This window comes from Cervus canadensis, chromosome 25, assembly GCF_019320065.1.
Source record: "Cervus canadensis isolate Bull #8, Minnesota chromosome 25, ASM1932006v1, whole genome shotgun sequence".
Taxonomy (NCBI): Eukaryota; Metazoa; Chordata; class Mammalia; order Artiodactyla; family Cervidae; genus Cervus; species Cervus canadensis.
The window spans coordinates 25716907-25742863 of record NC_057410.1 but is presented as its reverse complement, the minus strand read 5'-3'; the positions used below and the strand labels follow the sequence as shown (position 1 = coordinate 25742863).

The following is a 25957-nucleotide window of genomic DNA, read 5'->3' as shown; positions in this document are numbered from 1 at the left end:
TGGGGTTACTTAGTTCTTCCTCTTGCCTTCCAGCAACTCAACGCTATCATTGCCGCCTCTGCCTCTGTCAAGTCCTCCCAGAAGCTGAAGCAGATGTTGGAGGTGGGGGAGGTTGTGGACGTGGGTGCGGGTGGTCCCCAGGTCCTGGGTGGGGCTGGAGCTGTGCAGAGAGGAGGGCCTGCCCTGAGTTCCTCTGGTGCACCTCTGGACAGATCATACTTGCGCTGGGGAACTACATGAACAGCAGCAAGCGGGGAGCTGTGTATGGCTTCAAGCTCCAGAGCCTGGATCTGGTAAGAGGGCAGGGGCGACAAGGAGCCGGGGAGTTGAGGGGCGGCAGCTGTGGAGCCCAGGTGTTCAGACCTGTTGCGTTGTTGCCCTTTGCCCTCCTCGATCAGCTGCTGGACACCAAGTCCACCGACAGGAAGATGACCCTGCTTCATTTCATCGCCCTGACGGTGAAGGAGAAGTACCCAGACCTGGCTAACTTTTGGCATGAGCTGCACTTTGTAGAGAAAGCCGCTGCAGGTGAGAGCCTGGCCTGGCGAGCCTGCCCTTATGTCCAGCCCAGGACAATCCCCGGAAGCTATGAGGAGAAGAACGCTTGGGTGCCTTTCTTTCTGGCTTTGCTTTTTTTCTGACACTTCAAAGCTTTCCGCTGGGGCCATGGGCAGGGGCCACCCCAGAGAGAGCCTTCCTACAGGCCCCTCGCCCCACCCGGCCCTGCTCACCCGGGTGCTGTGGGAGCTGGTAGAGAAGGCAGCTGTGGCTCTTCGCCCCCGCAGGCTGGCCCCGGAGCCTGCCTGTCTCTGTGATGTATGTGAAGCCCCCCACAGACATAGGGTCGCTGTTATTTTTGTCCCCCTCATGAAACCGGGGCAGGCCTGGGGCAGCTCTGTGTTGGAGCCCAGCAGTCTCCGGCTCACCTTCCTTGGCTATCTGGAGGGTCACGAGCCCACAGCCTCCACTCCTTCTCCTTGCCCCTCTGAGAGCCTGGCTCGCTTGGTGCGCCCCTCTCCACGCGTGTGGGAGCTCTGGAAGCAGGGCGTGAGGAACCAGCAGTCCCCGCTGCGGGGAGGGCTGTAGTCCTCAGCCTGGGCTCTGGTGACCGCAGTGTCCCTGGAGAACGTGCTGCTGGACGTGAAGGAGCTGGGCCGGGGCATGGAGCTGATCCGGCGGGAATGCAGCATACACGACAACAGCGTCCTGCGCAACTTCCTCAGCACCAACGAAGGCAAACTGGACAAGCTCCAGCGTGACGCCAAGACGGCCGAGGTGAGCACAGGGTGGAGGCGGGTGCGAGCAGCCGGGGCCAAGGCGCCGTGCCCCTCTGGTGGGCGTGGTTCCGGTTGGCTCAGAGAACTTTCATCAAGCAGCTGGCTGGCTGACTGGGGGGCAGGGGGTTGCACTGTGGGTGGCAGGCAGCTGCCTCTGGAGACATGCACTCCCGGGGGCTCTGGGAGCCCCTTGTTCTTTTCCCTCCCACAGAGGCTGTGGGGGCCTCGGTTGCCTCTGCTTGGTCCTGGCTGGTCCCTGATGGGAGCTGGGCTTCCCCTAGCCCGCCGGGCTGACCCCTTCTGCCAACCCCTTCCCCAGGAAGCCTACAATGCCGTAGTACGCTACTTCGGTGAGAGTCCCAAGACCACACCTCCTTCGGTATTCTTCCCAGTGTTTGTCCGATTCATTCGTTCTTACAAGGTGAGTAGAAGAGAGGTTTCTAAAGAGGAGTCTGGCTCAGAGAAATCGGGCAGTGGGGAGAGGGATGGGCTTCAAGTCTGGGCCTTTTTTGTCTCCTCCTCTGGGTCCTGGGAGGGATGGATGGAAGCTGGCCGCAGGCCTCTTAGCTGTGAACTGGTGGGCAGGGTGGGGGCCCAGGCCCTTCCTGTCATTGTTTGGGGCAGGAAGTGCCCCTCCAGAGGGTGGCCACCTGGGGTTGCTGGTCCCACTGACACCCATCTCCACCCTCAGTGTTAGCTCCTCCCCTCATAGCCTGTGTGAACCTCAGCACACACACACACCATCCTTATACACACACACCATCCTCAACACACACACACACACACACACACACACACACAACCATCTTTCATGGTTCTTAGGAAGCAGAACAAGAGAACGAAGCCCGCAAGAAGCAGGAGGAGGTCATGCGGGAGAAGCAGCTGGCTCAAGAAGCCAAGAAACTGGATGCCAAGGTGGGTGGGACCAAGGGCTGGGGCCTGGAGAGCAGGGCAAAGGCTTGGGGGGGGGGGGTGGAGCAGAGAGCTGGAGAGGAGATCGAGAATTGGAGCCCAAAGACCACCCAGAGGACCTGATGCTGGAGTCCACAGGATGGGGAGAGGGGCTCCGAGAGGGGACTCCCAGGCCATGATGGGGGGAGGGGGTGTGGCGCTGGTGAGCACAATCCAGGGCACCCCAGGGTCTGAGTGCATCTTGAGGCAGGAACCAGCCCTGTGGAGGGTTAGTGCTAACGCCCTTCCCCTTCAAATGCTCGGCCCTAGACCCCATCCCAGCGGAACAAGTGGCAACAGCAGGAGCTGATTGCAGAGTTGAGGCGGCGCCAAGCCAAAGAGCACCGGCCTGTTTATGAGGGGAAGGATGGTACCATTGAGGACATCATCACAGGTGGGCCCTTTGCCCTCCCATGCGCCTGGCCACTGGGTGGCACCCAAACCCCTCCCATAGCCCTTTGGGCCTCCTCCCACCCCACCCCCATGGGGCCTGACCACTGTGTCTCTCTCCTGGGCCACAGTGCTGAAGAGTGTCCCTTTCACGGCCCGTACTGCCAAGCGGGGCTCACGCTTCTTCTGTGATGCAGCCCACCATGATGAGTCAAACTGTTAACCCCCAAGGCTGGGGCCCTTGACAGGTACTGGGCACCACAGCTGCCCTCTGCATGCCCACCTTCCAGCACTCCTGCTGGGACCCACAGGCACCTCCTCCCCTGCATGATTTGGAACCATCCTCTGGCAGCCTCGCGGTGACAGGGGACACATACTTCTTCCCTTGCATGCCCCATGCTCTGAGAAGCGTGACTGATCCCTGCATGTACCCTCAGGGAAGTGGTGCTCTCCCACTAATGCTGTCTTGGCTTCTACTAAGACCCAAGGGGTAGGGAGCTGCCTAGATAGGCAGGACCAAGCGCCGCCTCTGATTACTGAGGCTGAGCAGCTCCAGTCCTGGGCCTGGGTGTCCGTTGTCCTTGCCTCCTCAAATGAGCTCTGGCAGTGGCTTCTGCCCAGGGACATCAGATGATCCTTGACCTGTTTGCTGATATCCAGTCTGCCTGGGGTCTCTTCCCAGCTTCTAGCTCTTGCTGAGTCCACCTTATTTCTGCCATTCCCTAGTGACCTTTAGCACCCCCACCTATTCCTCTGAACATGCAGAGTCCACCCTGACTGTCCACTCCAGCCTCTTTTAATCTCACTCATTAGCCTCACAGCTGGCTCTTCACTAAACCTGCCTGTGGGGCTGGGCCTACAGAAGGTGGGCCTGGCCTAGCCTCCCTGCCTGTTCACAGGCCTCTTGTCTTCCCCACAGGCCTCCACCACCAGCCCCTCGTCGTTCGCCATCCAGCCAGGAGTGCTGCACCGCCCGCCGGCCCCCCTCGGGCTCCAGGCCCCCACTGAGACCCTCCTGGAAGCAGAAGCACTTCAACCCACGGAGTCTTGCAGGTCCAACCAGTGCACCTGAAGCCCTGGAACTGGCCAAGGGCCCAGCAGAGGGCTATGCTGCTCTCAGTCCATCCCAGCTCTCAGAGCTGCATCTTGCCTGCCACCATTGTGGGCACGACGTCTTTCAGGGCCTGGCACTTCCCTGGTGCCTCCAGTACTGCACTTTGCTCCCAAGGTCTTCAACTTCATTTCCTCAAGAGCCAGCTCAGGGCTGGATTAAAACCATTTCCAGCTTTAAGCTAGGCCATGGGCACCTAGGCCCGCCATCACTATAGAGCCAGAGGGAGGAGAGGAGAAAGCAATTATCCCTTCTTTTTTCCCCTTACTTTTTGAATTCCAGTGGTCAGCTGTGATCTAGGAGTGTCCAAGCTTAGACAGCCCTGGACCCTGCCAGCCTCAGATCACCTTCTACCAGCAGCAAGGCTTTCCTAAGCCTGGGCCCCCCCAGCTGTGCCCTAGTGATAAAGGGAGAGAAGTGATCCCACGCTCCCTGCCCGTGGCCCTTTGCAGTCGAGGCTGACTCTGTCCTTGCCATTGTGAGCAGAGGGGTCATTTCCTCTTCCCCAACCTGGAGACAGCAAGAGAAAGGGTGTGCCAACAGCATCCTCACTTTTCCCCAGCTAGGTTTTGCTGGCAGGGGGCAGGGTCATGGTGGTCTCAGCTGTTTTCTCCACCCCCTGTCAGTTTCTTCTCAGTCCCTGAAGGGAACACAGGGGCCCACTCCTTTTTGTACATGTACCACTTCCTTCTCTCTTGTACATAAACCCCAAACCTTCTCTCAACAAAGGCTTGAAATACCAGGCCTGACTCTGTCTCCTTTTTCTGAGCATAGGGGTTACATTGGCCATTTAGGCTGACCTAAGCCACAGGGGGGCTTCCCTGGTAGCTCAGCAGTGAAGAATCTGCCTGCAATTCAGGAGACGTAGGTTCAATCCCTGGGTGGGGAAGATCCCCTGGAGAAGGGCATGGCAACCCACTCCAGTATTCTTGCCTAGAGAAGCCCATGGACAGAGGACCCTGGCAGGCTGCAGTCCATAGGGTCGCACAGAATTGGACATGACCGATGTGACTAAGCAGCAGCAAGTCACAGGGACAGAAAGGAGGCTGGGCCAAGCTGCCATGCTTGGGGGAGGTGACTGCAGAAGCCTGGGCAAGGAGAACCTGTTTAGATGGGCTCCAACCTCACAAAGGGAGGCAGGCTTCCCATGAGGCACCAGTGCCCCCTGCTGGCCATGCGTGTACCTGTCTGGTCCCCAGCCTGCCCCCAGTACCAAGCCCACAGACAAGACAAGAGAGCCACTGGCCATGTTATAAATATTGTCATTTAAAAAACAAAACCAAAACAAAACACACATACACTGCGCCCCAGGGCTGGAGAAAGGAGTGGTGGAGCCCCAGGGCCTGGGCAGGGAGGAGCAGGCCCTGATGCTAGAGGCTAAGGACCCCGCCCCTGCCACCCAGGCTGTGTCTACCAGCCTGCCACTTGTTCGGGGGCCCCTTCTCACATTTTATCTACTGGTACCACCCACCCAAATGGCATTCACCACCAATCGCTGGTCTGAGACTGAGGGCAAGCACTAGTTGTCCGGGAAGTTGAGGGGACCCTTGAACACCACAAGCACCTTGGGAGATGCCAGAAATGGTGGGTTGGGGTTGGGGATACTTGAGAAAAAGTGGACACAGACCCAACTAAGGAAGAAGTTCTGGGGCAGACAGCGAGGGTGAACTCAGCCACAGCCTCACGCAGACCCGAGGCACGGTGGCGTGTCAGGTCACTGGTGGTCGTCCAGCTGCTGCAAGAGCGTCCGCCGCCGTCTTTCCAGCTCCCCCTCGCTCAGCTCGCTTTCCGACGTGTCCCAGCCCGTCTGGTGGAGCAAAGGCACAGCTCACCCACGGCTTTCCCGAGGGCCTGGGCAGAGCGCTGACCGGGCGGGGGCCGGGTGCCTGCCTCTCACCTTCTCCTTCTTGATCCCAAAGGCTGGGGAGCGGTTAGGGAGCTCTGCCCGCCGGAGGTCCCTGTCCTTGTCCTGTTCTGGTTCTTTCTCATCACTCTCCTTGGCAGCTTTCTCCTCAGGGTCTGTCTCGCTCTCGGGACTGTTCTGTAAGAGCCCAGAAGCCGCCTCCTCAGTTCCTGTGGAGGACGGCCCGCGAGGCGGGTGAAGACATGAAGATATCTCATAAAATAGCAGAGCCTTGGACGGAAGTTCCTTCTCTACGCACCGACTTGTGTCTTCTCTTCTTAGTTTTCTTTTTTGGTTTCTTGGCTTTCCGAAGACCATGATCTGGAGATGGAAAAATCCCCACTAAGTCCCACGGGAAAAGGTAGGCCTCATCCTTTTCTCTGCTCATTCTTCACAGGCGGGGACCTGTCTGAGGAAGTCTCAGTCCAGTTCTCCTTCCTTCTCTCCGCTTCCCGCCTGGGCAGGGACGGGAAGTTCTTACTCTCTGACAGGTGCAGCCCTCCCCACCACCTCCACCCTCAGGGGTGGGGCTCCCCTCAGGCCTCCCCTCCAGCTCCCAACTGCTTACCTGATCCGAGGAGAAGGCGAGAGGAGGGGGAACCCCGTCCTCCAAGGGCAGCACCCCCACTTTCAACAGAATCAAGTGAGGAAGAGGGCTCAGAGCCTGACTCCGAGGGGTTCCGTCGCCTCCGCTTGGGGGGCCGGAGAGAGGGCGGGGGCAGCTCCTCGTCTCCTGACTCAGAGCCCTGGGTAGATGAACAGATACAAGTCAGCAGAGAGGAGCACTGGGCTGCAGAAGCCCTCGAGTCTGGGAACTGGGGACAGGAAAATCCAAGGCCAAAGGAAGCTCCCAGTCTCCCTCCGGGGGAGGTGACATATGGGGGAAGCGAGAAAAGTGGTTCTTTTCTATTTCCCTCAGGTGGTCCAGCCTCACCCCGCATCCTTCCTACCCGCCAACTCACTGAAGGCGAGTGGGAACGCTTGCGATGGTGCTTCTTGCCCTTTCTGCCGTGCTTCCGGCCTTTGCTGTGGAGGTGCTGGCATTCCGTCTGGTGGAGGCAGAAGGAAGGGTGAGGAAGGCACCAAGGTTAGCCCTGAAGGAGCCTGTGTCCCAGAGGTTTTGCTGCCTCCTCTGAGGCTAGGGCCGTGGGTGTATCCAGGGCACCGTGAGACCTCCCCTTCCTTAGTTGCCTGGGAAAGGAGAGCCTGGGGCTGAGAGGTTACTAGGCTACTGTTAAGCTAGCTTCATGTGTTCACCAGCCTGGGGCAGAGAGAGAGGACCAGAAGCTCTGCCTCACCTCCAGTACCTGCAGGAACTCCCGAAAGAGCCGGATCCGCTCCGACTCCAGGGTGATCTGCTCAAAGGCTGAGTCGCACACAAAGCGCTCACGGACCTTGAACAGGAGAGCACTGCTGATCAGACCAGCCCCAGCACAACATGGAGGCCGCCGTGAGCACAGGGCAGGGCTGGGGCAGAGGAAGGAAGGAAGGGCGCCGAAGCTGGCCCCGAGCTGTGCTACGACTGGGGTGGGCCCCCAGTGGTGGTGAAGCACCGCTGCCCTCAGGACTGAGGGGGTGGTGTTTGATGCCAGGCTGCAGTCCTGACCTCTTCCCAGGCCGTGCCCAGCTCCAGAGCAGGCACAGCCTGCCTCAGCATGCTTCGGAAGGCAGCTTCCCTGCGCCGCAGCCGCCGGGCCTCCTCCTTCTCCCGCTCTCTCTCGCGTGCCTCTGCTTTCTCCAGCAGCTGAAGGCGACAGGACACAGGGCAGGGTCACTCAGGAGGTGGGTGTGTGGGAAGCTGGAGTCTGAGCTCCTACTATCACTCCTGGACTGGGGGTAGAGTCACACTGGGGCAGTGAGTGAGAAGGAACGGAACCAGAGCAAGGGACGAGTTCGAGAACGGAGCCCTGGCTACAGCCCCACCCCACGCGGCCCCTCACACTATTGAAAGTCAGCTTGATGTTGCCTGCATCCAGCGCAGCAGCCCTCTTGTCAAAGCTTATGACGTGGGCGAAGTCCTCGAAGGCTGTGTTCACCTCCACGCAGAAGCCCCGGTCCTGTGGGCACAGCAGCGCATGAAGCAGGGGGGCACCACAGGCCTGAACCTGAAGCTGGCTGCCTCCAGGGCAGGCATGGGTCAGACTACAGATGCTCAAGTAGCCCCCTCCCCCGGAAGAGATCCACAGGACAGGGATGCACTTTGGAGACCAAGTCATTCAAGTCCTCCCCCATCTGATAATTAAGCCTCCCATACCCGCCCTTGGCTTAGCTGTCACATGGAACTGGAAGGGTTGGATCATGGGTAGGTGTTCAAGGTACATGTTCTCTGTCTGATAGATGCCTGTGTTTCTCACAATTGATTCTTTGTCCCTCTGGCTTAAGCTTGAGCCATTGCTGGGTTATAAGTTCCCTGTATGCTTTCTTAGTAAGCATCTACGGCTGTATTTATTGAGTGCTTACTATGTACCAGGTACCATGCTGAATGCCTCACACACATTATCTCACTTAATTCTCACATATCTGAACTAAAGCACAGGTGCTAATTTTATGTGGAAGAAGAAACCAAGGTTGAGAGGAACTAGAGTAACTGCCCAAGGTCTTCAAGGCTAACATATGGCTGGACAAGAATTCTACCCCAGGTCTTTATAACAACGAAGCCCCTACTTTTAAGCACCACACCCACAATCATTTTGTCCATGGGAAAAATAAAGGCCATCAGCTGTACAACTCCCCAGCATTATTAAGAACACGTCATACTATAAAGCACCATGGACTAGGCGCTGTGCTTCTCACCTAAGCCTCACAACACCCCAGTGAGCAGGCTGTAGGAGAGTTGTCTCACTTGACCCAAGACGATTCAGTAGGAAATGGAGCCACTGGAGCATGAGGTCTGAGGCAGAGGCCCAGGTCCCCTTCTACTACCTCTGCTCATCTGGAACTTGCTCTGGCCCCCTACTGATGGCAGAGGAAAACTCTTCCTACTGCTTCCAAGAGGGCTTCCTCAGCCCATGCTCTCCAGCTCTTCCCCTCAGACATACAATCTCTCTCACTTAGGGAACTGCAGACTTCGATCTCACCTCTTCACTGACTCCTTCCATCAAGTACGCACCTCACTTAACCTGGAATACCGTTTCCACCCTGCTCTCACCTTCCTCAAGCTAATAACCTCTGCTTCTGTCCCTCTGTTTCACAATCTTTAAATGTAGCACAAAGGAAAACATTTATTAAGCCTACTAATGAGCAAGATACTACAAATGTTATCATTAATTCCATGACCTTGCATTTATGTTATCCTCATTTTACAGATGAGGAAACTGAGGCTCAGAGACATTATATAACTTGCAGAGGTCTCAGGAGTTCTACAACTCTAAAGCCTGTGCTGCACTCGTTCTACCCTCTTCATGGACACTGTTCTCCTAGAGGTTGCTCATATCCTAAGAACTCCAAGGATCCCTTCTCAGTCCTCACTCTTCTATCCTCTGTTACTTCTGCAGTCCTTCCTTCTCCGGGGCCCCCTCCTGTCTCTGACCCCTTTTACCACCTCTTTTGTTTGTATGTGCCTGTTCCACACTGTTCCTAGCAATCTCACCCCTCACCTCTCTCCTGACTTTCAGACCCATACTAGACTGGATATTTCACACTTTAAGATCAGCAGATCCCAAGATAATTCATTTTCTGGGAGCCCCCACCCCACACTCCACTCCCACTCCCATGGATGGGCCCAGATCTGTCTTTCAGCTGTTCCGAGTTCAGGACTCTGCATTACCCTATGGGATGTGGAGTGCCATCACAGTCCACAGTCTGCCTGGTGGGTAGATGGCCTCAGGGAGCCCTGAGTTCACTTGCCTTCCAGAGGCAGGAGCCCAAAAGGGGGCAACAGGAAGGGGAACTGACCAGAGACTGTCCTCATGAGGTGTGGAGAGACAGGCCTCAGTAAGGATAGGGCTCCTACAGGCCTGTCAGCAGTACCAGCCACTTACGGGTTAAAAGTTAAGTGTCCAATAAAATTTAACTCTTCCCGGATTAGATATTTCTACTTTATGTGATTATCATATTTAAAATATGGTATTTGCTTTATTCCTCCCTTCCCCCGGTTGCTTTATGAGAACAATTTCCCAAATGGAATTCCTGTTTTCTCCAGCACTGTTCTTCCTGCTTAATCCTTACCAACCATCAATCCACCCCTGCTATCTCCGACTCACTCCTTCCTTCCCTCAATTTCACACACACACACAAAAATGTGTCAATTCTACTTCTGAGTGACTCTAGCCTACTGGTTTGAATACTCTTTTTTTAAATCAGCAGATGCTTTTTCTTTTTTTAAAAGAAAAATCTTAAGTAGAACCCTCATTCCATAAGAGAAACAAGCAGTTACACTTGAAAATAGAGGAAGGAGCAAAAAGTCCCATCCACCCCGCCCCCTCTGGCTTGTCCCAAGGCCCCTGTGAGCCGACCTTAAGAGCTTCAGAAACAACTGGAGCACCTCAGCTGTGCTCACTGGCCATCCCCACCTGGATCATGCAGCAGCTCCTGCCTGGTCTCTCTGCTCACTCCCCCAACTTCAAACCCTGCCTCGAGAGTCCATGGCTGCCCAGACTTTTCTCCCAAGGGCCCCAACAGCAAGGGAGCAGTCTAGGGGTGAGTCAGAAGAGGATGTCTCAAGCTCAGAATTGATCTGAATCACTTGCCACTATCACTTTTTGTGTCCTGAGGCTTCAAGTCCTGTCTTCCTACCACTCCATCCCTGTGCATCTAAGTACTCTGGCTGCGGGCATGGCTCTACACCACCACTGGGGCTTTTCCAAGACATCATTCCCCACCTCCCTGTTACTTACAAGATAAAAATCCAATTTCCTTATTTTAGCATTCAAAGAATTTTATATGCAGGGCTCTCCTTCCCAACTGGGGTATAGAGAAACAGAGGAAGCCACAGGACAATATGATACATATTACCTAATGGTAAGTAATTTTAAATATTAAGTTTATATTAACAGATAAGTGTTACGGTATTAAAGTACAGCACCTGCATGAATTTTAAAGCAAAACATGGGACTTAGAAGAAATGTGTGTGCAGTGAGACAATCCTAGCTTTACTCTCAGACCTTCTTTATCTCGGATACCAAGTTACTCCTGCTGGCAATCAGGTGAAGTCTGGGGGAATATTCCCCACTTTTCAGATGAGGAAACATGCTCAGAAAGATTAAGTAATCTGCTCAAGGTCACAAAACTTGTAAGTGGTTAAGGTGGACTTTCAATCCCATGGTCTGCCTTCACAGTATTGCTCCTAACCACGGTGAACACTGCTCCCGGAAACTCATGAGAAGGGTCTTCACTTCCACAAAGAAATACTTTGTTATCTTTTTCCTGAAACACAGGGCTCTCTCAGTCCATCACTCAATTTTCCCTCTGTGATAGACATGAATATTGAGGAACTCGCCAGCATGGAGGTGGTAAACTGTAGGTGACTTTGCTCTCATGTTACGGACATGACAGGGAGGAGTGAGGACAGATCACGAGGATATGCCCCTTCTAAAAGGCCGTGGTATCTCAGCTTTAGCCCACTGAATGCTTTGCAAAGCCAGCCGAGTGCTGCTAGATAATCCAAATTTCCAAGAGATGCTGAAGATCCAGATTTTAATTGTAATCTCTTGATTTTAAAATGCTAGCAACAAATTCCAAGTTTTTCTAAAACACTGTATAGGCATGAGGAAAATACTTGTGGGCTACTAGTTTATGATTAGTTGTGCTTCCTGCTCCTCTTTGCTCCTGCGGCACCCTACACCCAGGGCCTCCATCCTCCCCACCTCCTCATTCTTAGAGGTGCAGTTCAAATGGCAATTCTTCTGATTCTCATCCCTGTAATAATAACCCTTGCCCCTCTGTAATGTCTATCTAATTGTCATGTCTCTCCTATTAGACCCTGAAATCCTTCTGGGCAGAAATTGTATCTTGTTCATTTCTGTAAAGAAAGGATCGCAATAGCTAGCTCCTGAACTCAGTTGCAATGCTCCCACAAAACAGGATTTATCAGGGAGCCCTATTCTGGGAGCAAGCCCTGCACCCAGCCTGCATCCATCCACAGCCCCAGGCCTCCCTCACCTTAAGGATGTCCTTTATGATCTTCTTCTCATCATGGAATCGTGCCTTCAACTCTTCCACATAGAACTTGAACAAGTCCAGAGGGGTGGAGCCTGCGGGGGAGGGAGGGAGGGGGGCCTGGCGGGCGGCAGCTTCCCAAGGCCTGAGGGTGGGGTTGAGGACAGGACCAGGGAGTGGGAGTGCAGAGAGACTGGCAGGGCAGGAAGCCAGGCCAGAAGAGGGAGAGCCCGGCTGCCTTACCCGGCTGGCCCAGCATGTTGGCAAAGCGGATGTCAGTGCTGACCGCTGGGTAAAGCTCCATCCAGGTGGACATGGAGTGCAGCTGCCCTGTCTCGTGCAGCTCATCCAGGAAGGTCTAAGCAGGGAAGAAGCCAGTTACAGGGAGAGTGAGAGGGAGAGGGAGGCAAAGTCAAAGCCTGGGGCGGAAGAGAAGAGATGGCAGGGAGAGGCAGGAACGACCAGACTGAGGAAATGCAGACAAGGGAGGCAGAGATGAAGAGTTACAGATGGGGAGGCAGAGAGCAATGTGAACAGAGACTGTGAAACAGAAAGGGACAGATTTCACATGAGACTAAGCCGGACTGGGAAGCAAAGAAACAAAAATATGCCTGCAGCATTACCTTCCCATGACTCCCACACTTCCCAATGTGTTACAGCCAAGTAAGCCCCTCCACCACCACCACCAGTGCCACCTCCAAGATGGGGGATGAACTAGCTATGCCTGTCTGGCTCCCAACTGAAGGGAAATAAACCTGGCCAAGCTGCCAAGCCTTGCATTTAGGGCGCCATCTGCTGGCAGTTTCTGGGTGGCGCACACACCTAGTCTAGAGGAGCTGGCCCAGAGTTGAGGGGACACAGGAGGAGCAAAACTGTAGGCACAGAGAGGCCTCATGGAGCAAGGACAGGGCTGGGCAGAGAGTGGGCCTGGCTGAGAGGAGGCAGGGTATGGGTGAAGAGGAGACTGTCCGGGGCAGAGCTGAGCTCGGATCCAGAGGGCAGCAAAGATACCTGGAAGGCCTCCCGGTTCTTGCGCTGCTGGCGCCGCTCCCGAAGTCGGGCTCGCTCTCGCTCCTCCTCCTCCTCCCTCTCCAAAGCTCGGATGTGCTCCTCAAAGCAGATCAGCGCATCTTCCTTGTCCATGTCTAACCGCAGATAGGAGGCTCAGCAGGCACCGCGCCAGGGGAACACCCTCTCAGTCCCAGCACCCCCAGAGCTTCCAAGATGCTACTCCTGCAGGTGTTGGGGACACCCAGGGTGGTGGGGAGAGGGGAGCAGGGGCTCCTGGGAGAGGCTACTGGAATGATGGCTCATGAAAAGGGTTCACTGATTATATGAAGTACTCAGCTCTTGTGAATTTGGTTACTAGAAGTCATCATATGAAATCAGTTATCTCAGAATCTAAGGTTTTACTTTTTATTGGACTGGGAATCAACCAGGCTTTGATATAACTTCAGAAGGTGAATATCAGAAGATACTGCAAGTGATGACAGGCCAACAGCAGCTGATTGCCACATGTATGACCATTTACGGGTCACCATACCAAGATGATTTAAAACCATATTCACATGAGCTATAAAAGTCATCTTCAAATATTATTCCTACCCCAGTGCTCTTCTCCCAAGAACACACAATATCCAGGTTAACTATAGACCCTAGAGGGAGAGGTGTCCTGAAGCATCCATCCTGTGATCTCAAGTCCAGAGAGGTTCTGGACTAAATGCGAGGGACTCCTAGATGTTCAAAGGGGCGGGAGGCGCAGGGGGAGCGGTGTGAGGCAGGTGCTGGGGGTCAGGGAGGAAAAAGGAAGGGAGAGAAGGGAGTGGAGACCCAGGCTTACTCTGCAGCTGATGGTCCTGAGCAAAGCTGGGGTTATCCATGAGGTACTGCTGGGCCTGGGACCAGGTGGTTTGGAAGTTGACACTACTCATCCCATCTAGGATGCTCTTCAGGGCCTGGATGTTGCGGCGCCGCAGCTGCTTAGCCTGTTCCTAGGGAGCCATGGGGTCAGGGTGAGGCAGGGCAGGCCAGAGCTACACAAGTGGGCCTGGGCAGAGGAAACCTAGGTAAAGGCAGGTGGCTTGGGAACTCTGGGATGGCCAGACTCAAGGCCTTTCTGACTCCAGAAAGGGGAAGGAGCACAGGTTACAAACCACACCCTCAGAGATCTTCCTGTCCTCCCACACCAAGTTGTAGGCCCAGAGCATGAACTGGGGATGTGCCATACCAGCTTCTGAGCAAGAAGCTGGGACCCTGGGGCAGCAAGTGAGTGGGCGGGTCCACAAGGAAGCCAAGACATGGAAGGCCTTAATGAGACTGGGGCTGATGGATCCAGCCCAGTAGTTGTTACCTTCTCCTTCTTGGCCAGGAAGAAGAGGACATCATCATAAACCTCTTTTCGATCCCTCTCAGGGACCACAGCCCAGACCTCCAGCTCCCCAAAGGTCTGTTCTGCCCGCCTGTGGAGCATATGGGTTGTGAGAAGGCAGGGAGAGAACAGAGCCTGGGCCCATGGGGGTCTCAGGGTTCCCAGGCCCCAACCCAGCCTGGCCCCCTGACCGGTAGCGGGTGGTGGAGGTCATGCGTTCATGCTGCTCCAGGAAATGCTGCAAGGTCTGCTTGGCCTCCTTGGCTCTTAGCCGGGCCTCTTCCTTCTCCTCCTTCTCCCGCTGTGCTTTGTAGGCATTGAATGCCTGCTTTTTCTCACTCAGTTTGGGCAAGGCACTAGGATGGACAGGATGGGAGTTGGGTGGGGATAGAGGAGTCAGCCTGAACCACAACGCACGGCCCACAAAGCAGGGTCATGGCACACTGGGGATGGCTTTCACAGAACTGACTGAAGAGTCCATGCATGGGCACAGCAGGCTGCAGGGGCCCCAAGGGCACAGGGAAGCAAGACAGGGTGGTCTCTGGGATGTGGGGAGGGGTGACAAACAGTGAGGGAAAAGACAGGGCTCTTAAGACACTATTAATACTGAGCCCTTTTGCTATGGGTTCTCAAGTTGCAATCAGGCCTCTGCCCTATCCAGCCCCTCTTTCCCCAATTAATTCAATTCAAATCAATTCAATTCAACAAGCATTTATTGAATGATTCCCTTCCCCTCCTTCTCCTGGAGGTTCTTCAGCTTCTCTTCCCCAGCACACTCACCTATCTATCACTCTTCTCACTCTGACCCCCTCAGGGTTTCTTAGGAAATCCCTGGATCAGCCACCCTCATGAGCAATGTCTGGAGGGCCTGCCCAGGCCTACCTGTAACGGGGGTCAGTGACCACCATCTTCATGGCCTGTTCCCACGAAGCATTGGAGGGGACAGCCTGGAATGGAGCAGGCGGGGGTCATGCCCTGCCCACCTCCAGCCCCTCCAGGGCTACCCTGGGAGCCCCACCCTCAGCACCTTGTCCCTCAGCAGCTCCTTGAAGGCCTGCTTTGCCTTCTCCCGGTTACTCCAACTGAGACCAGACCGCTCCGGCTCCGGTTTTGATTCTTCTTCCTCTTGTTGCGGTGGCTGATGCTGTCCAGCAGAACTGGGGGACAAAGGGAACTCAGGCATAGTGTCCCCCAGTCACTATAGTTTTCAGTGCCCTGTGTGATCAGAACACCCCCTTGCTCCCCAGGGAAGCCCTTGTCTGCTTATCAGAGGCCATGCCCAGATCTTCACCCCTTTCCCGAGAAACCTGGCAGAGGTCAAGGGCTGAACCCAGCTGGGAGCCTGAGGTCTAGAATGCCATGGGGGGCAACCCTCACCTGCTGGGGCCCTCCTCTGGCTGCTGCGGGAACCCCTGCTCCAGGGGCTGGGCAGCCTCTGACACAGTGCAATCTTCACTCCCACCTGGCTCAGGTTCTAGGAGGCCTGTGGGCAGCAAGGTGGGCCCAGGCGGCACAGGTGGGGGATCGGGCTGAGGCTGAGGAGGCTGTGGCTGTAGTGTCTGTGGCTGCTGCTGTTTCCTGCAGGTGGGTCGGAAGGGCAGTGTCGAGCAGTGCAAAGATAGAGGTGGTCAGGGGCTGGCTGATCTCTAGCCTGTGAAGGACTAGGGCCAGAGTAGACCACTCCACAGGAAGATGAGAGCTGGCTCTTCCTCTCACAGAGCATGGATCATGCAGAGAGGCCACTCCCACCCCTCAGGAGGCCCCAGGTATGGGTGGACAGGTAGGCAAGACAAGCAAGGCACTTACCCTGCAGCCTCTTGTTTGACTAGAGCTGCAACAGGAAAGGATAACGTGGTTAGAGGGTAGCACAGGGTCACGCCCCAGAGCCCCTGCTTGGGCCCACCCCCTCCTCACCCTCCAAGTCATCCAGGTCCTTGGGCCGGGTCCAGCGGGACTCCTTACTCTGATTGTTGTAGTAGTAAGGTTTGCCTGTGTCCGACTTGTACTCTTTCCAGGGACACTGGGACAGCAGGAGCTGTAAGAGGAGGGGCCAGGGAATGTCAGTGGGCTGGGCATACCTTCCAGCCACAGTTGGGGGAGCTAAATGAGGGGATCCAGTGAGGGGGGCACACAGGAGTGTTTAGCTACCACCTGGCCTGGCTCAAAATGAGGGAAGGTGGACTTCCTGAGAACCTAGGAAGGTTGGGGAATGTCAGGGATTTTAGGATTAGAAGAACCATGAGTGTGGTTAGAGATTCAGGGAAGGCCAAGGACTTGGAAGGGTCAGGGCAGCTGAAAAAAAGGGCTAGAAAGCCCCACTCAAGACCTCTGCCTTGGACTTGAGCACGCTGGGCTTCTCCCACACGGACTGCTTGTCGTCAGCATTGTAGTAGTAGATGCGCCCATCAGGGGCCACATGCTCACTCCACAGTGCCCTCTAGGGGAGGGGAGGGTGCACAGAATGGTGGTCAAGGCTCCTTTCCCAAAGCTTCTCCTCCTCATCCCCAAAATTTAACCATTAGCACCTCCCTTTCAGCCTTTCTACCCAGAGACCCCTGAGTGGAAAGAACTTACCGGAGGGCCTGTCCCAGCCACAGCAGCTAGAAAAGAAGCCAAAGGAAACATATTAAGTCCTTGTTCCAACCCTTATCTGATCCCCATCTATTCCTCCCTTACACTCCATCCCCAGTAAATCTCCCCTGGTCCCATCACATCCCAGGATCCCTGGCACCCCAACAGGCATGATCCAGGGTGGGCTCTAGTCCATGGTCCCCTCTCCCCCCAAACCTCCGAGCCTGGGGGGAGCAGACCCCCAGAAGACTCACAGCTGGCGGTGTCCGCACCCGGAGCCGTCTGCCGAAGAAAGAGGAGGGGGAAGGGTTGGGGCCAAGCCCAGTGGCCCCCAAGACCCAGGCCATGGGGGATGAAGAAGCAGGCCAGGCCAGGATCCATGTGTCCTGCTCCCAGGGATCTCTGTTCCCTAACAAGCTTCCCCCGCCCTCCGGGACCATGACTCTAGGATCCCAGGAAGAAACTGCACGGCAGCTCCTTTTTTCATTTTCAAGTGAGAGTATTCTGTCGAGTGAGACTCCATGGCCCACCTCTTCCACACAAAGTACCAATTGCCACATCCTACCCAACTCTACTACACTGAGCAGCAGCACAAGAAGGTATAGCGAGATCTCCAGGTATTGAGCCGCTTCTTCCAGAGACAAAGAAGATGCGAAGAAGAAATTGTATTCGTGTGTCCACAGTGCTAACTCTGTGAGAGTGATCAGTGTCTGGAGTGAAGGTGTTCCTTAAGGGAACTGGGCATAGCAGGTGGATAATGAGAGGATGTATGTGCCTTTGGAGATGAGTGAAAAACTAGAAGAGCTGAGTTCATGGCTGGAAGAAGGACTCAGTGTGGGGAGTGCAGTGGGGCCAAGGGTGGATGTGATGAGAAGAGGGAAAGAACGGAGGCTGCGTCCCTGTACGCCAAGTCAGACCCACAGGGCTGCAGTGCAGAGCCCACTTCTTGCCCCCCAGTGCTTACCGCTGCGGTGACGGGCACTGCTGGCATCAGCATTCCTGGCATCATGGGAGGTACCATTCCTGGTATCTATGGATACAAAGGAGATAAAAACCAGCTACTGAGATGAAGGCTAGCACAGGCCGCACAGAGTCCTGAGAGATCCTGTCGGGGCCATGACCCTCACAAGGGCACTCAGTGGGCTCTGGGCGCTCAGCTGAGCCTCAGAGTGGCCTCTAGCCACTCAGCAGACAAATTCATGTGGGCTTGGCCCCATCTTTCTTCCCTCCCTCCCTCCCCAGATTCTCAAGTTAAGTTCAGATATCCACCTTCATCTCTACCTGCAATTGAAATGACAGGATTTTCTGAGGCCCTGGTGCAGGGGAGGAGATTACCTGTGTGAGTGGTGGTGGTGCCCCCATTGGTGGGAGCATTGGGGGCATGATGCCAGGTGGCATTGGGGGGATGGCTGGTGGTCTCTGACTCATGGGAGGGAGCCCCATTGGAGGAAAAGGTGGGGGGATTCCTGGAGGAGGCATCTGGAAATGAGGAAAGGAAGAGAGCCTGAGCAGAGGAGACACTGCTCTGTCCCTGTCAGGAAACAGCCACTCATCTCCCACCCAACCCTCCACCCTGGCTCTGAGACAGTTCCAAAGTTTCAGTCTGAGAGGCATGAAACTGCCTCCCTCCTCACCACTGAGACTGATAACAGGGGTCCTCTGGGTCTAAGAGGCAAGCACACAGCTTCTTGAGAGGCAGAAGAGAGGGGAAAAAGAAATGGAACTGCCACCAGACTGCGACCAGAAGGCTCCACCACTTAAGTGACTCTCTCCAAAGAGGCCTTTCAGATGCAGGGCCAGAGGCAGGTGTCCAGTCCCCAATCTCCCAGTCCTCTGCCTCCTATCCCTTTTTTCCCAACTTGATGACCACCGGTTGCTATTCCAGCCTGACTTCATGGCATGTTTAAAAAATATAGACAAGGGGAGTTTCCTGGCAGTCCAGTGGTTAGGACTCCAAGCTTTCACTGCCAAGGGCGTGGGTTCAATCCCTGGTTGGGGAAGTGAGATCCCACAAGCCATGCTGGAGGGGAACAAAAAAGAATACAGACAAGGAGCAGTGAAAGAGAAAGACAGCCCCACCCTGCCCTCACACTTAAGAGGGGCTTTTCCCATTTACTTCTTCCCCCAGCCCCCGTGTGTCCCAAGGACAAAAAGACAAAGGGAGAACTGTCACCTTTATGGACCCAAGCAAAACCATCCCTCATCCAAGGGCAACAGAAGGGGGCATGACACAAAAACTGTGCTGGCGATGCAGCAGTGCTGGGGACTAGGAAGTTGGGGGTGCAGGCTGGAAAAGCCAAGCCCAGGGAAAGACATAAAACTTACGAAGGGTGGTGGCATCATGGGGGGCCCCGGTGGGAAGGGGGCAGGCGCTGCTGGGGGCCGGGGACCAGACTCGGGAACCGACTGTTGAGGGAGAGAAAAGTCATAGAACCCCGGATGGGCAAAGAGATGGGCTTTTGTAGAAGAGAAGCAGAGCGGTGAGGATGAAAAAGGAGCACCAAGTTCAGAGGAAGAGTCTCAAAGCCCAGTTTCCTGCCCATCCCCACTCTGAGCCTCGATAGACCTGTTCTTTCTTTTGCCAGTCCAGAGTCAGCTGGCTGAGCCCCATCAAAGTCATCTGTAGTTTGGAAGTTTCCATTTTGCCCAAGCCAAGAAAAGATGGAGGAGGTTCTACTACAGGCACAGATCAACTCTTTCCAAGGCTTTTCATCCACCCTCCCGCCTGTGGGCAAGGCTATACTGCCCTCAAATCAGTCAGAGGTCTCTCATTCCCATTCAGGGAGGAAGTGGCCTCTTTTCCTGCTCGCCTTCCTGAATTCACCCAGTACAGAGACTCAACCCAAAGCCCTCTAAACACAATCATTAGTCCTTCCTAAGTACTACTACCAGCCCCCTCCCCTAACTGGCCTCATCTTTAGTCACTCACTCTCCTTGACACCTCCATTCCCATTCCCTCCTTCTGTTTAGCTCTGCATCCCAGCCCCCACCGAGACAGCAGCCTGTGCCTCTCCTACAGATTCATCCCAGTAGAGGAGGCTTTGAACAGCCTAGGTCTCTCCCTGTCCTACACCCAATGGCTAGCCACATCTCATCCTTTAGTTCTCAGCTTAAATATCACTTGCTCTAAGAAGCCTTCCTGACTCTATTTAAAGCACGTCCAATTTGTTCTGATCCTTTTTAGTTTCCTCACTATACAATTTTGTAATTATTATGTTAGATTGGATATGTGCTTCCCCTTACACATATTACACATATTCCATGGGGGCAGAAATCATATCTGAGTTGTTGAAAGCTGAATTCCTGGTACCTGCCACAGCGTCTGGCACATAATAGGTACTCAACAAATATAAAGTGAATGAATAAACAAATGAAGGAACAAATCCTATTTATATAGAATCTTATGGCTCTAAAAATTCATCCTATAGATATAGCCCTACATGTCTGTCCAAGATTTTCAGAGCAGCATTATTTATAAAACCAGAAGACTGTAATCAGCCTAAATATCCCTAAGGAACTAAAAATTTTACACAAACATAAGATGAACTACTATGCAGTCATAAAAAGAATGAAGAGGCTCACTGTCTTGATAATAATTTGGAAGATACATAAACAAGTGGGAAAAAAAGCAGAGTGCAGCAAAGTTTTATTACTTGCATAAAAATCAAACAAAAGATGACACAAGAAATGAGAATGAGGACACAGGTAGAAAGAACTCTGTGTGCCCTCTGTAACTTTGAATATGACTATATTCACCCATTCAAAAACAGGTTTTAAGTGAACTGGGGCACTGAAATGCAGCTAAAAGGCTCTGTCCTTCCTCCTCCTTGCTTGGAAGGTGCTGGGAGTGTGGTGGTGAGGAGGAGTTCCAGGTAAAGGTGGGAGCTGGCTCACTGCCGCCCAATTTCCCAACTTTCCCAATTATCCCTATGGTGGGAAGACTCAGTTTTTAACAATGCTTCTACTCTCTATTTCAGCAACACCTGTCTTTCCTTCCCTCTACTTATCTTGTCCTGAGAGAGGGGGTAAGTCAAGCTACTCCAACTTGGATTACCTTTCCTTGGGGTTCTGCTACTCTAAGCCCTGTATTCAGACCTGCTCCGCCCCCTGAAACCTCCTTTTGCATGAGAAGTCAGAAACCAACTTAGGATGAAATCCAGTCCTCTGTGTCATACTTTCCCACCCAACCTGCCTCAGGGTCCTAACCTCCCAGAGGCTACATAACCATCTCTGGGTCCTACCAGGCTCTACAATCACCCATCTCAGAGACTACGCCACCATCCACACACTTGTCCAAGATAGCAATTTGTGAGCCACTCACCACACCTCCCTCTTTCTGGTGAATACATCAACGAGTCCAGTTAATTTTACCTCCTAAAGATTTCCTGAATCCATCTATTTCTGTTTCCTCCTCCAAACCTACAACTTAAAAAAAAAAAACAAAAAAAAAACCTGACCTACTTCAGTGGCCTCCTGACTGGTCTCCCCACATCCACTCCAACCACAGGCTACATTACTCCTCTGCTTAAAACTCTTTAATGGCTTCCCACTGTCCCAAAACCCATGTCCAGGGCCTGGGAGGCTGTGGCAGGTTTGCTCCCCAACTGCCTTGCCTTCTTCACCCATGCTGAGCTCCTTCTTGCAGTCCTCCCAACTAAGACATCCACCTCTGTCTGGGGCAATCCTCCCTTCAACCTCACACACCCCACCTCCGTAACCTTTATATTTGGTCATCATCATTTCTTCAGGAAAGGCTTTCTCCAACCCAGTGGACTACTCAGACCCCTCTTTCACACTCATACACCATGTACCTTCCTCTTCAGCAATTAGTCACTGGAATTTTAGTTATTTGTACAATTCTGATTGTATTATTTACGTGTAAAAACAAATGCTGCCAAATTACAATACTCCACTGATTTGGGGCTTCCCTGGAGGCTCAGACGGTAAAGAATCTGCCTGTAATGCGGGAAACCCAGGTTCGATCCCTGGGTTGGGAAGATCCCCTGGAGAAGGGCATGGCAATCCACTCCAGTATTCTTGCCTGGAAAATCCCAGGGACAGAGGAGCTTGGTAGGCTACAGTCCATGGGGTCGCAGAGTTGGGCATGACTGAGCAACTACCTTTCACCACTGATCTTAAGATGCATCTTGACTTCAGAAATGTTAAGATGTGAGTCTTAGAATCAATGAAATATCTGATACCTCCAGTTTCCAGCCTAGGCTAGAAACTTTAAGGGGCAAGGACTTTGTTTTTGCTCATCCCAGAACCCTGTGCCCATTGTAATTTCTTCACCAACCCCACTGGCTCACAGTACATACATTTCTTAACTTAATGACTGAATGATCTAGGCATGTCCACAAAACAAAGCCATCGGTAAGGTCTAGCAGTTATTTAGGGAACAAAGAATGTCAGAGCTGGAGGAGACTCTGGCAACTACCCTAGGCATGCTTTCTCAGATGAAAAAAGGTGGAATAATGGGTCCCAGGGCTGGATCCAATCTGCCCTGAAAAAACACAATCCTTACAAGAAGCAGGTCTGTTTTTTTCACTCTAGCATATTCTCTGTGACCCATGTGGTTAAACCAGGAAGTCCAACATTTTCTTGCTTGGAGACCAGTGGTGGCTCCCCACTGCCCACCCTACAGAATCTCCCATTGGACATTCAAACCCTTTAAACAAGACCCATCCCACATTCTTCTGGCTCACCCTGATTCATGGCTTCCCTCCTCCTCTTTGCACAGAAAGTATTAGATTACTCCATGTGTTTCTTTTATTCTGCTTTGTCTCTTATTTTGTTCAAGATGATCTGATATTCACCTCCTTGAGGTCCTTTAAGATTATCTTCCACACATATACCCTCCTACCTCAGTCCCCTCAGGATAAATACTGCACTACTTTGCACAGAGTGACACGCTACTCTATGGATGTTTGCTGGGTGTTTCACATGGGACTGCATGTCTTGCTACTCAGGTGGGGGTTTCCCCACGTTTAGGGATTGAGTTTTCTCCTTTTAAGTCTCTTCTGAATGTCAAGACAGGGCCCTGTATACAAAGTGTTGTGACAAAATGCAGACTCACCCCTAACCTTATTTTTGCATACTGAAATATCCTAAAACAGACAAATATGTGTGTATGTACCTAGGTACATTTGTATAAACTCTTTGGGTAAAAGCTGACTGTGATGGAGAGAGAGGCAGTTTGGCAGAGGTCTGTGTGTCTGGGGAAAGTGAACTAGAATCAAATATTAGCATGGGAAAACCTAAACAATTTTTAAAAACTAACTCTATATGACCATCTTTAACTTGGAACGGAGACCCGTGGCCAGGATCCAGACACTAGCCTGTTTTGGACAGTTTCCACAGAGGACAGAGCAATGGTATGAACATAAATTACTGTGAAACATTCAAAGCCCTCCTTTCCTTGAGTCTCCTCTGTGCAACCTGTATACTTTCTTTCCTGAAACACCCCTGCCCCTATTTCACTTGATGCAGTGCCTATATAACTTTGAGTCTTATTACACTTCTGGGTGAGACTCTGAAGAAGTAATTTGTGTGAGAAAACGATACAGGAAAGGGGGCTGAAAGAGAAACAGATCATGTGTCTTCCCTGGAACAAAAACACATTTGTGGATAGGGACAGACAATGAAGAGATAATCAATCATCTGATCATCATGTGTTCACCTGGGCCAGCTGAAGGGGTCCTCCCCACCCCCAAACAATCAATTCTTCTCAGCGATCACACATGGGGGACATCTCAGAACTGAAGATTCAGAAAAAAGAACAAAAGGAGAGGAGAAGACTGGAGAGACACAGAATGGAAAGAGGGGGGGAAAAAAACCTAATTGCTAATATTTACTGAGTGCTTATTATGAGCCAGATACCACAACAAACAGTCATTTAATCCTTGCAACTATTTTAGAGGTTATTATCCCTATTTTACAGATAAAGAAACTGAGGTTCAGAGAGATCAAGTAACTTGACCACGGTTCCCAGAGATTAAAGGGCAGGGGCAAGTATGGAATCCAAGCCGTCTGACCCGGAAGAAGACTAAGCTTTCAACTACTCCACAATGCAGCCTCCCAGCAAGGATGATGGTACCACAGGCATTTCTCACATTCAAATTCATTCCCCTGTTTTCTTTTTACCCCAATTCTCAAACAATCCTGAAATCCTCAGCCAGGTGATCCCAAGGTTGGCCTGCTCTGACTCACTTCCTAAAGGGATCTATGCTGGAAAATGAAGGCTGGGGAGGCCCGCCTTTCGGAAAGAGGTAGCAATCATCAAAAAGAAAGATATTAGGGAGGCTGAGAGACCAGCTGATTAGCCTGTAGTCTGCATCCACCAGCTGCCCTTCGTTAGCTGCCCCAAACAGCACCAGCCACTCCCTCCCTGTTTTCGAGGCCATCCTAGTCCCCACTCCCCTGTACCAGCCTTATTACTCTTTCTGCTTCCCCAAAATATTAGCAAATATTTTCCATTGCTTCTAATCCTGCCATCACCTCACCACTCTCCTGATGAACAGAAGGTTACTTCTGGTCTTCATCCTTCTCGGGTTCAGTCTCAACCTCTTCGTCTTATTTACAGTCCTCCCATCACTCCAACAGGAATCCAGAGGCGCTGGCTAGCCTGCCCCAGCCTTGCTTTGTGCCGACCCTCCCCTCACATCCCTGGGGATTTTCTGCAGCCCCAGCTGAAGGCCTAGCCTCCATCTTCATCCGACTTTCTTTGCTTCCCCACGTCCTAGAACCCGTTCTCCTGAACTCTCTCCTCAAGCGCCTCCCCATTTTAAGAGCAGAAAGAGATCTGGGATATCCTTCTTATGCATCTTCCTTTTATTTATTTTTTTTAATCGATGGGAAATCTTAGGCCCAAAGAAAGGTAGTGAGTGACTTGCCCAAGGTCACACAGAGTTGTTACAGACTGTCTTGGCGGCAGAGCCAGGGTTGGGACAAAGGGGCTTCTGCTCTCCCCGTTTTTTGGACTACCCAGCACTGGGTGGGGGTCAGAAACGTCTCTTTCCTCAGGAAACAATACCCCCTCCTCACATCAGCAGACTATGCGGGGAAACGAAGGAAGGAGTCTCAAGAGGTCTTAGGGGGCATCCGGGGCTTCCAAAGGGAGCAAGCAGTGAGTCTGAGGAAGGGCCCTGTCGCACGCCAAACATCCCAGGAGGGGAAACTGTGGCCCCCCCGCTTCCCCCTAGACCCACGGTTCCCACGTCTCTCGCCCTTCTGTTCTTTCCCGACCTTTCTCCACAAACTCACCCTTCACTCCATCCTTTCCCCTTCCTCACCCAGTCCCGCAACTCCAGTTCACCTCAACACCCCCACCCCCTCGCCGTCCTCCATCATGGCCTCCCCCGCCCCTTCCCACCCAAATCCCCCCTCCCCCCTCCTGGGCTCCTCTCCCTAACCCCTCATTCCCCTCGCTCTGCCCCGAGGTCCCGGGTACCCCTAGCGGCCTCCCTGCGCCCCCCGGCCCCGGCCCGGGCCGCCGGGGGCGCTGTGGGACCGCCCCGGGCCCCGCCACCCCCGCGCGGGGACGTTACCATGCCAGAGCCTCGGAGCAGCTGGGCCGGCTCGGCCCACCCGCCAGTAAAAGCCGCTCTGATTGGCCGACCGCAGCCGGGAAGGCGGGGCCAGTGGGGGGTCGCACCCCTTGGTGGCCGGGGCTCCGGTCGCTCTACCGACCAGCCGGGTCCTCCACCGGCCCGGAGAGCCCGGGTCCGGCCCCGCCCCCGGCGCGGAAAGCCAGGCTCCGCCCCCACGCCGCCGGGTCCGGGGTCCGCCCACTGGGGGCGGGGCACGCCTCCTCCGGGTTCTGACTGCACGAGGGCCGACGCAGGGCTGCAGCCCGCGGCCTGAACGTGGAGCTTGACCCCTGAGCTCACGCCCGCTACTCCCTTGCTTTCCCGCCCTGCCGGCAGGCTTTCGACCTCCGCCCTCCGCTTCTCGGCCTTCGCGCTGGGCTGTCCGAGCGCACGGAGCGACTCGTGCGCTTGCTCCCAGAACCAGAGGCCGGACCCAAGTATTCATTCCGAATACAGGGGTATCTTTGCACTTCGCAAGGCGTTTTTTGGTTCAGTGCATAGTTATTTTTAGCACTTTAATTCACTCATTCAACAGCTATTTATTTTGAGCACCTGTTAATGTGCCGGGAAGTGTGCAGGCACTGGGCAAATAGCAGTGGAAAGAATAAAAGTGAACAGATCTCCGGAAATTCCTGCCCTCGTGCGTTGTACACGTGCTTCTCACGTGACTCCAGTGTTGCTTCATTTGAGATTGGCTCCTGC

At 53.6% G+C, this 25957-nt stretch overlaps 3 protein-coding genes across 24 annotated transcripts in view; 1 reads left to right on the top strand and 2 right to left on the bottom strand.

Annotated features, from left to right (window-relative positions):
- FMNL3 (formin like 3) overlaps positions 1-4471 on the top strand; it is a 51497-nt gene extending 47026 nt beyond the window's left edge. For 3 of the 5 annotated variants that reach the window (XM_043447315.1, XM_043447314.1, XM_043447312.1), the window contains 9 exons: positions 34-102; positions 213-293; positions 399-528; positions 1115-1275; positions 1597-1698; positions 2100-2192; positions 2499-2622; positions 2750-2866; positions 3538-3569. In XM_043447315.1, the coding sequence (XP_043303250.1) occupies positions 34-102; positions 213-293; positions 399-528; positions 1115-1275; positions 1597-1698; positions 2100-2192; positions 2499-2622; positions 2750-2841 (852 nt within the window). In that variant the 3' untranslated portion in view covers positions 2842-2866; positions 3538-3569. Of the gene's footprint in view, positions 1-33; positions 103-212; positions 294-398; positions 529-1114; positions 1276-1596; positions 1699-2099; positions 2193-2498; positions 2623-2749; positions 2867-3537 lie in introns of all 5 variants that reach the window. The other 2 variants (XM_043447316.1, XM_043447313.1) reach the window with 1 other exon arrangement.
- Positions 1-25957, bottom strand: part of LOC122427692 (tubulin alpha-1C chain) — a 1128437-nt gene that overhangs the window by 776717 nt on the left and 325763 nt on the right. The window lies entirely within an intron of this gene.
- PRPF40B (pre-mRNA processing factor 40 homolog B) lies at positions 4976-25346 on the bottom strand. Of its 18 annotated transcripts, none has more exons than XM_043447319.1 (26): positions 25214-25346; positions 18993-19073; positions 18003-18146; positions 17632-17697; positions 16922-16949; positions 16671-16696; positions 16423-16533; positions 16011-16131; positions 15903-15927; positions 15474-15674; positions 15124-15253; positions 14979-15043; positions 14288-14452; positions 14079-14187; positions 13569-13719; positions 12740-12873; positions 11972-12086; positions 11732-11823; positions 7573-7689; positions 7239-7376; positions 6931-7026; positions 6583-6681; positions 6201-6378; positions 5892-5953; positions 5627-5770; positions 4976-5536 (listed from the first exon to the last, which is right to left on the bottom strand). In XM_043447319.1, exons 1-26 carry the CDS (start codon positions 25214-25216, stop codon positions 5444-5446), a joined length of 2694 nt encoding a protein of 897 aa, XP_043303254.1. In that variant the 5' UTR covers positions 25217-25346; the 3' UTR covers positions 4976-5443. The 18 variants fall into 18 exon arrangements, with proteins under 18 accessions (XP_043303254.1, XP_043303255.1, XP_043303256.1 ...); XM_043447320.1 differs by having other exon boundaries at positions 6595-6681; XM_043447321.1 differs by lacking the exon at positions 25214-25346 and adding an exon at positions 24170-25027 and having other exon boundaries at positions 16059-16131.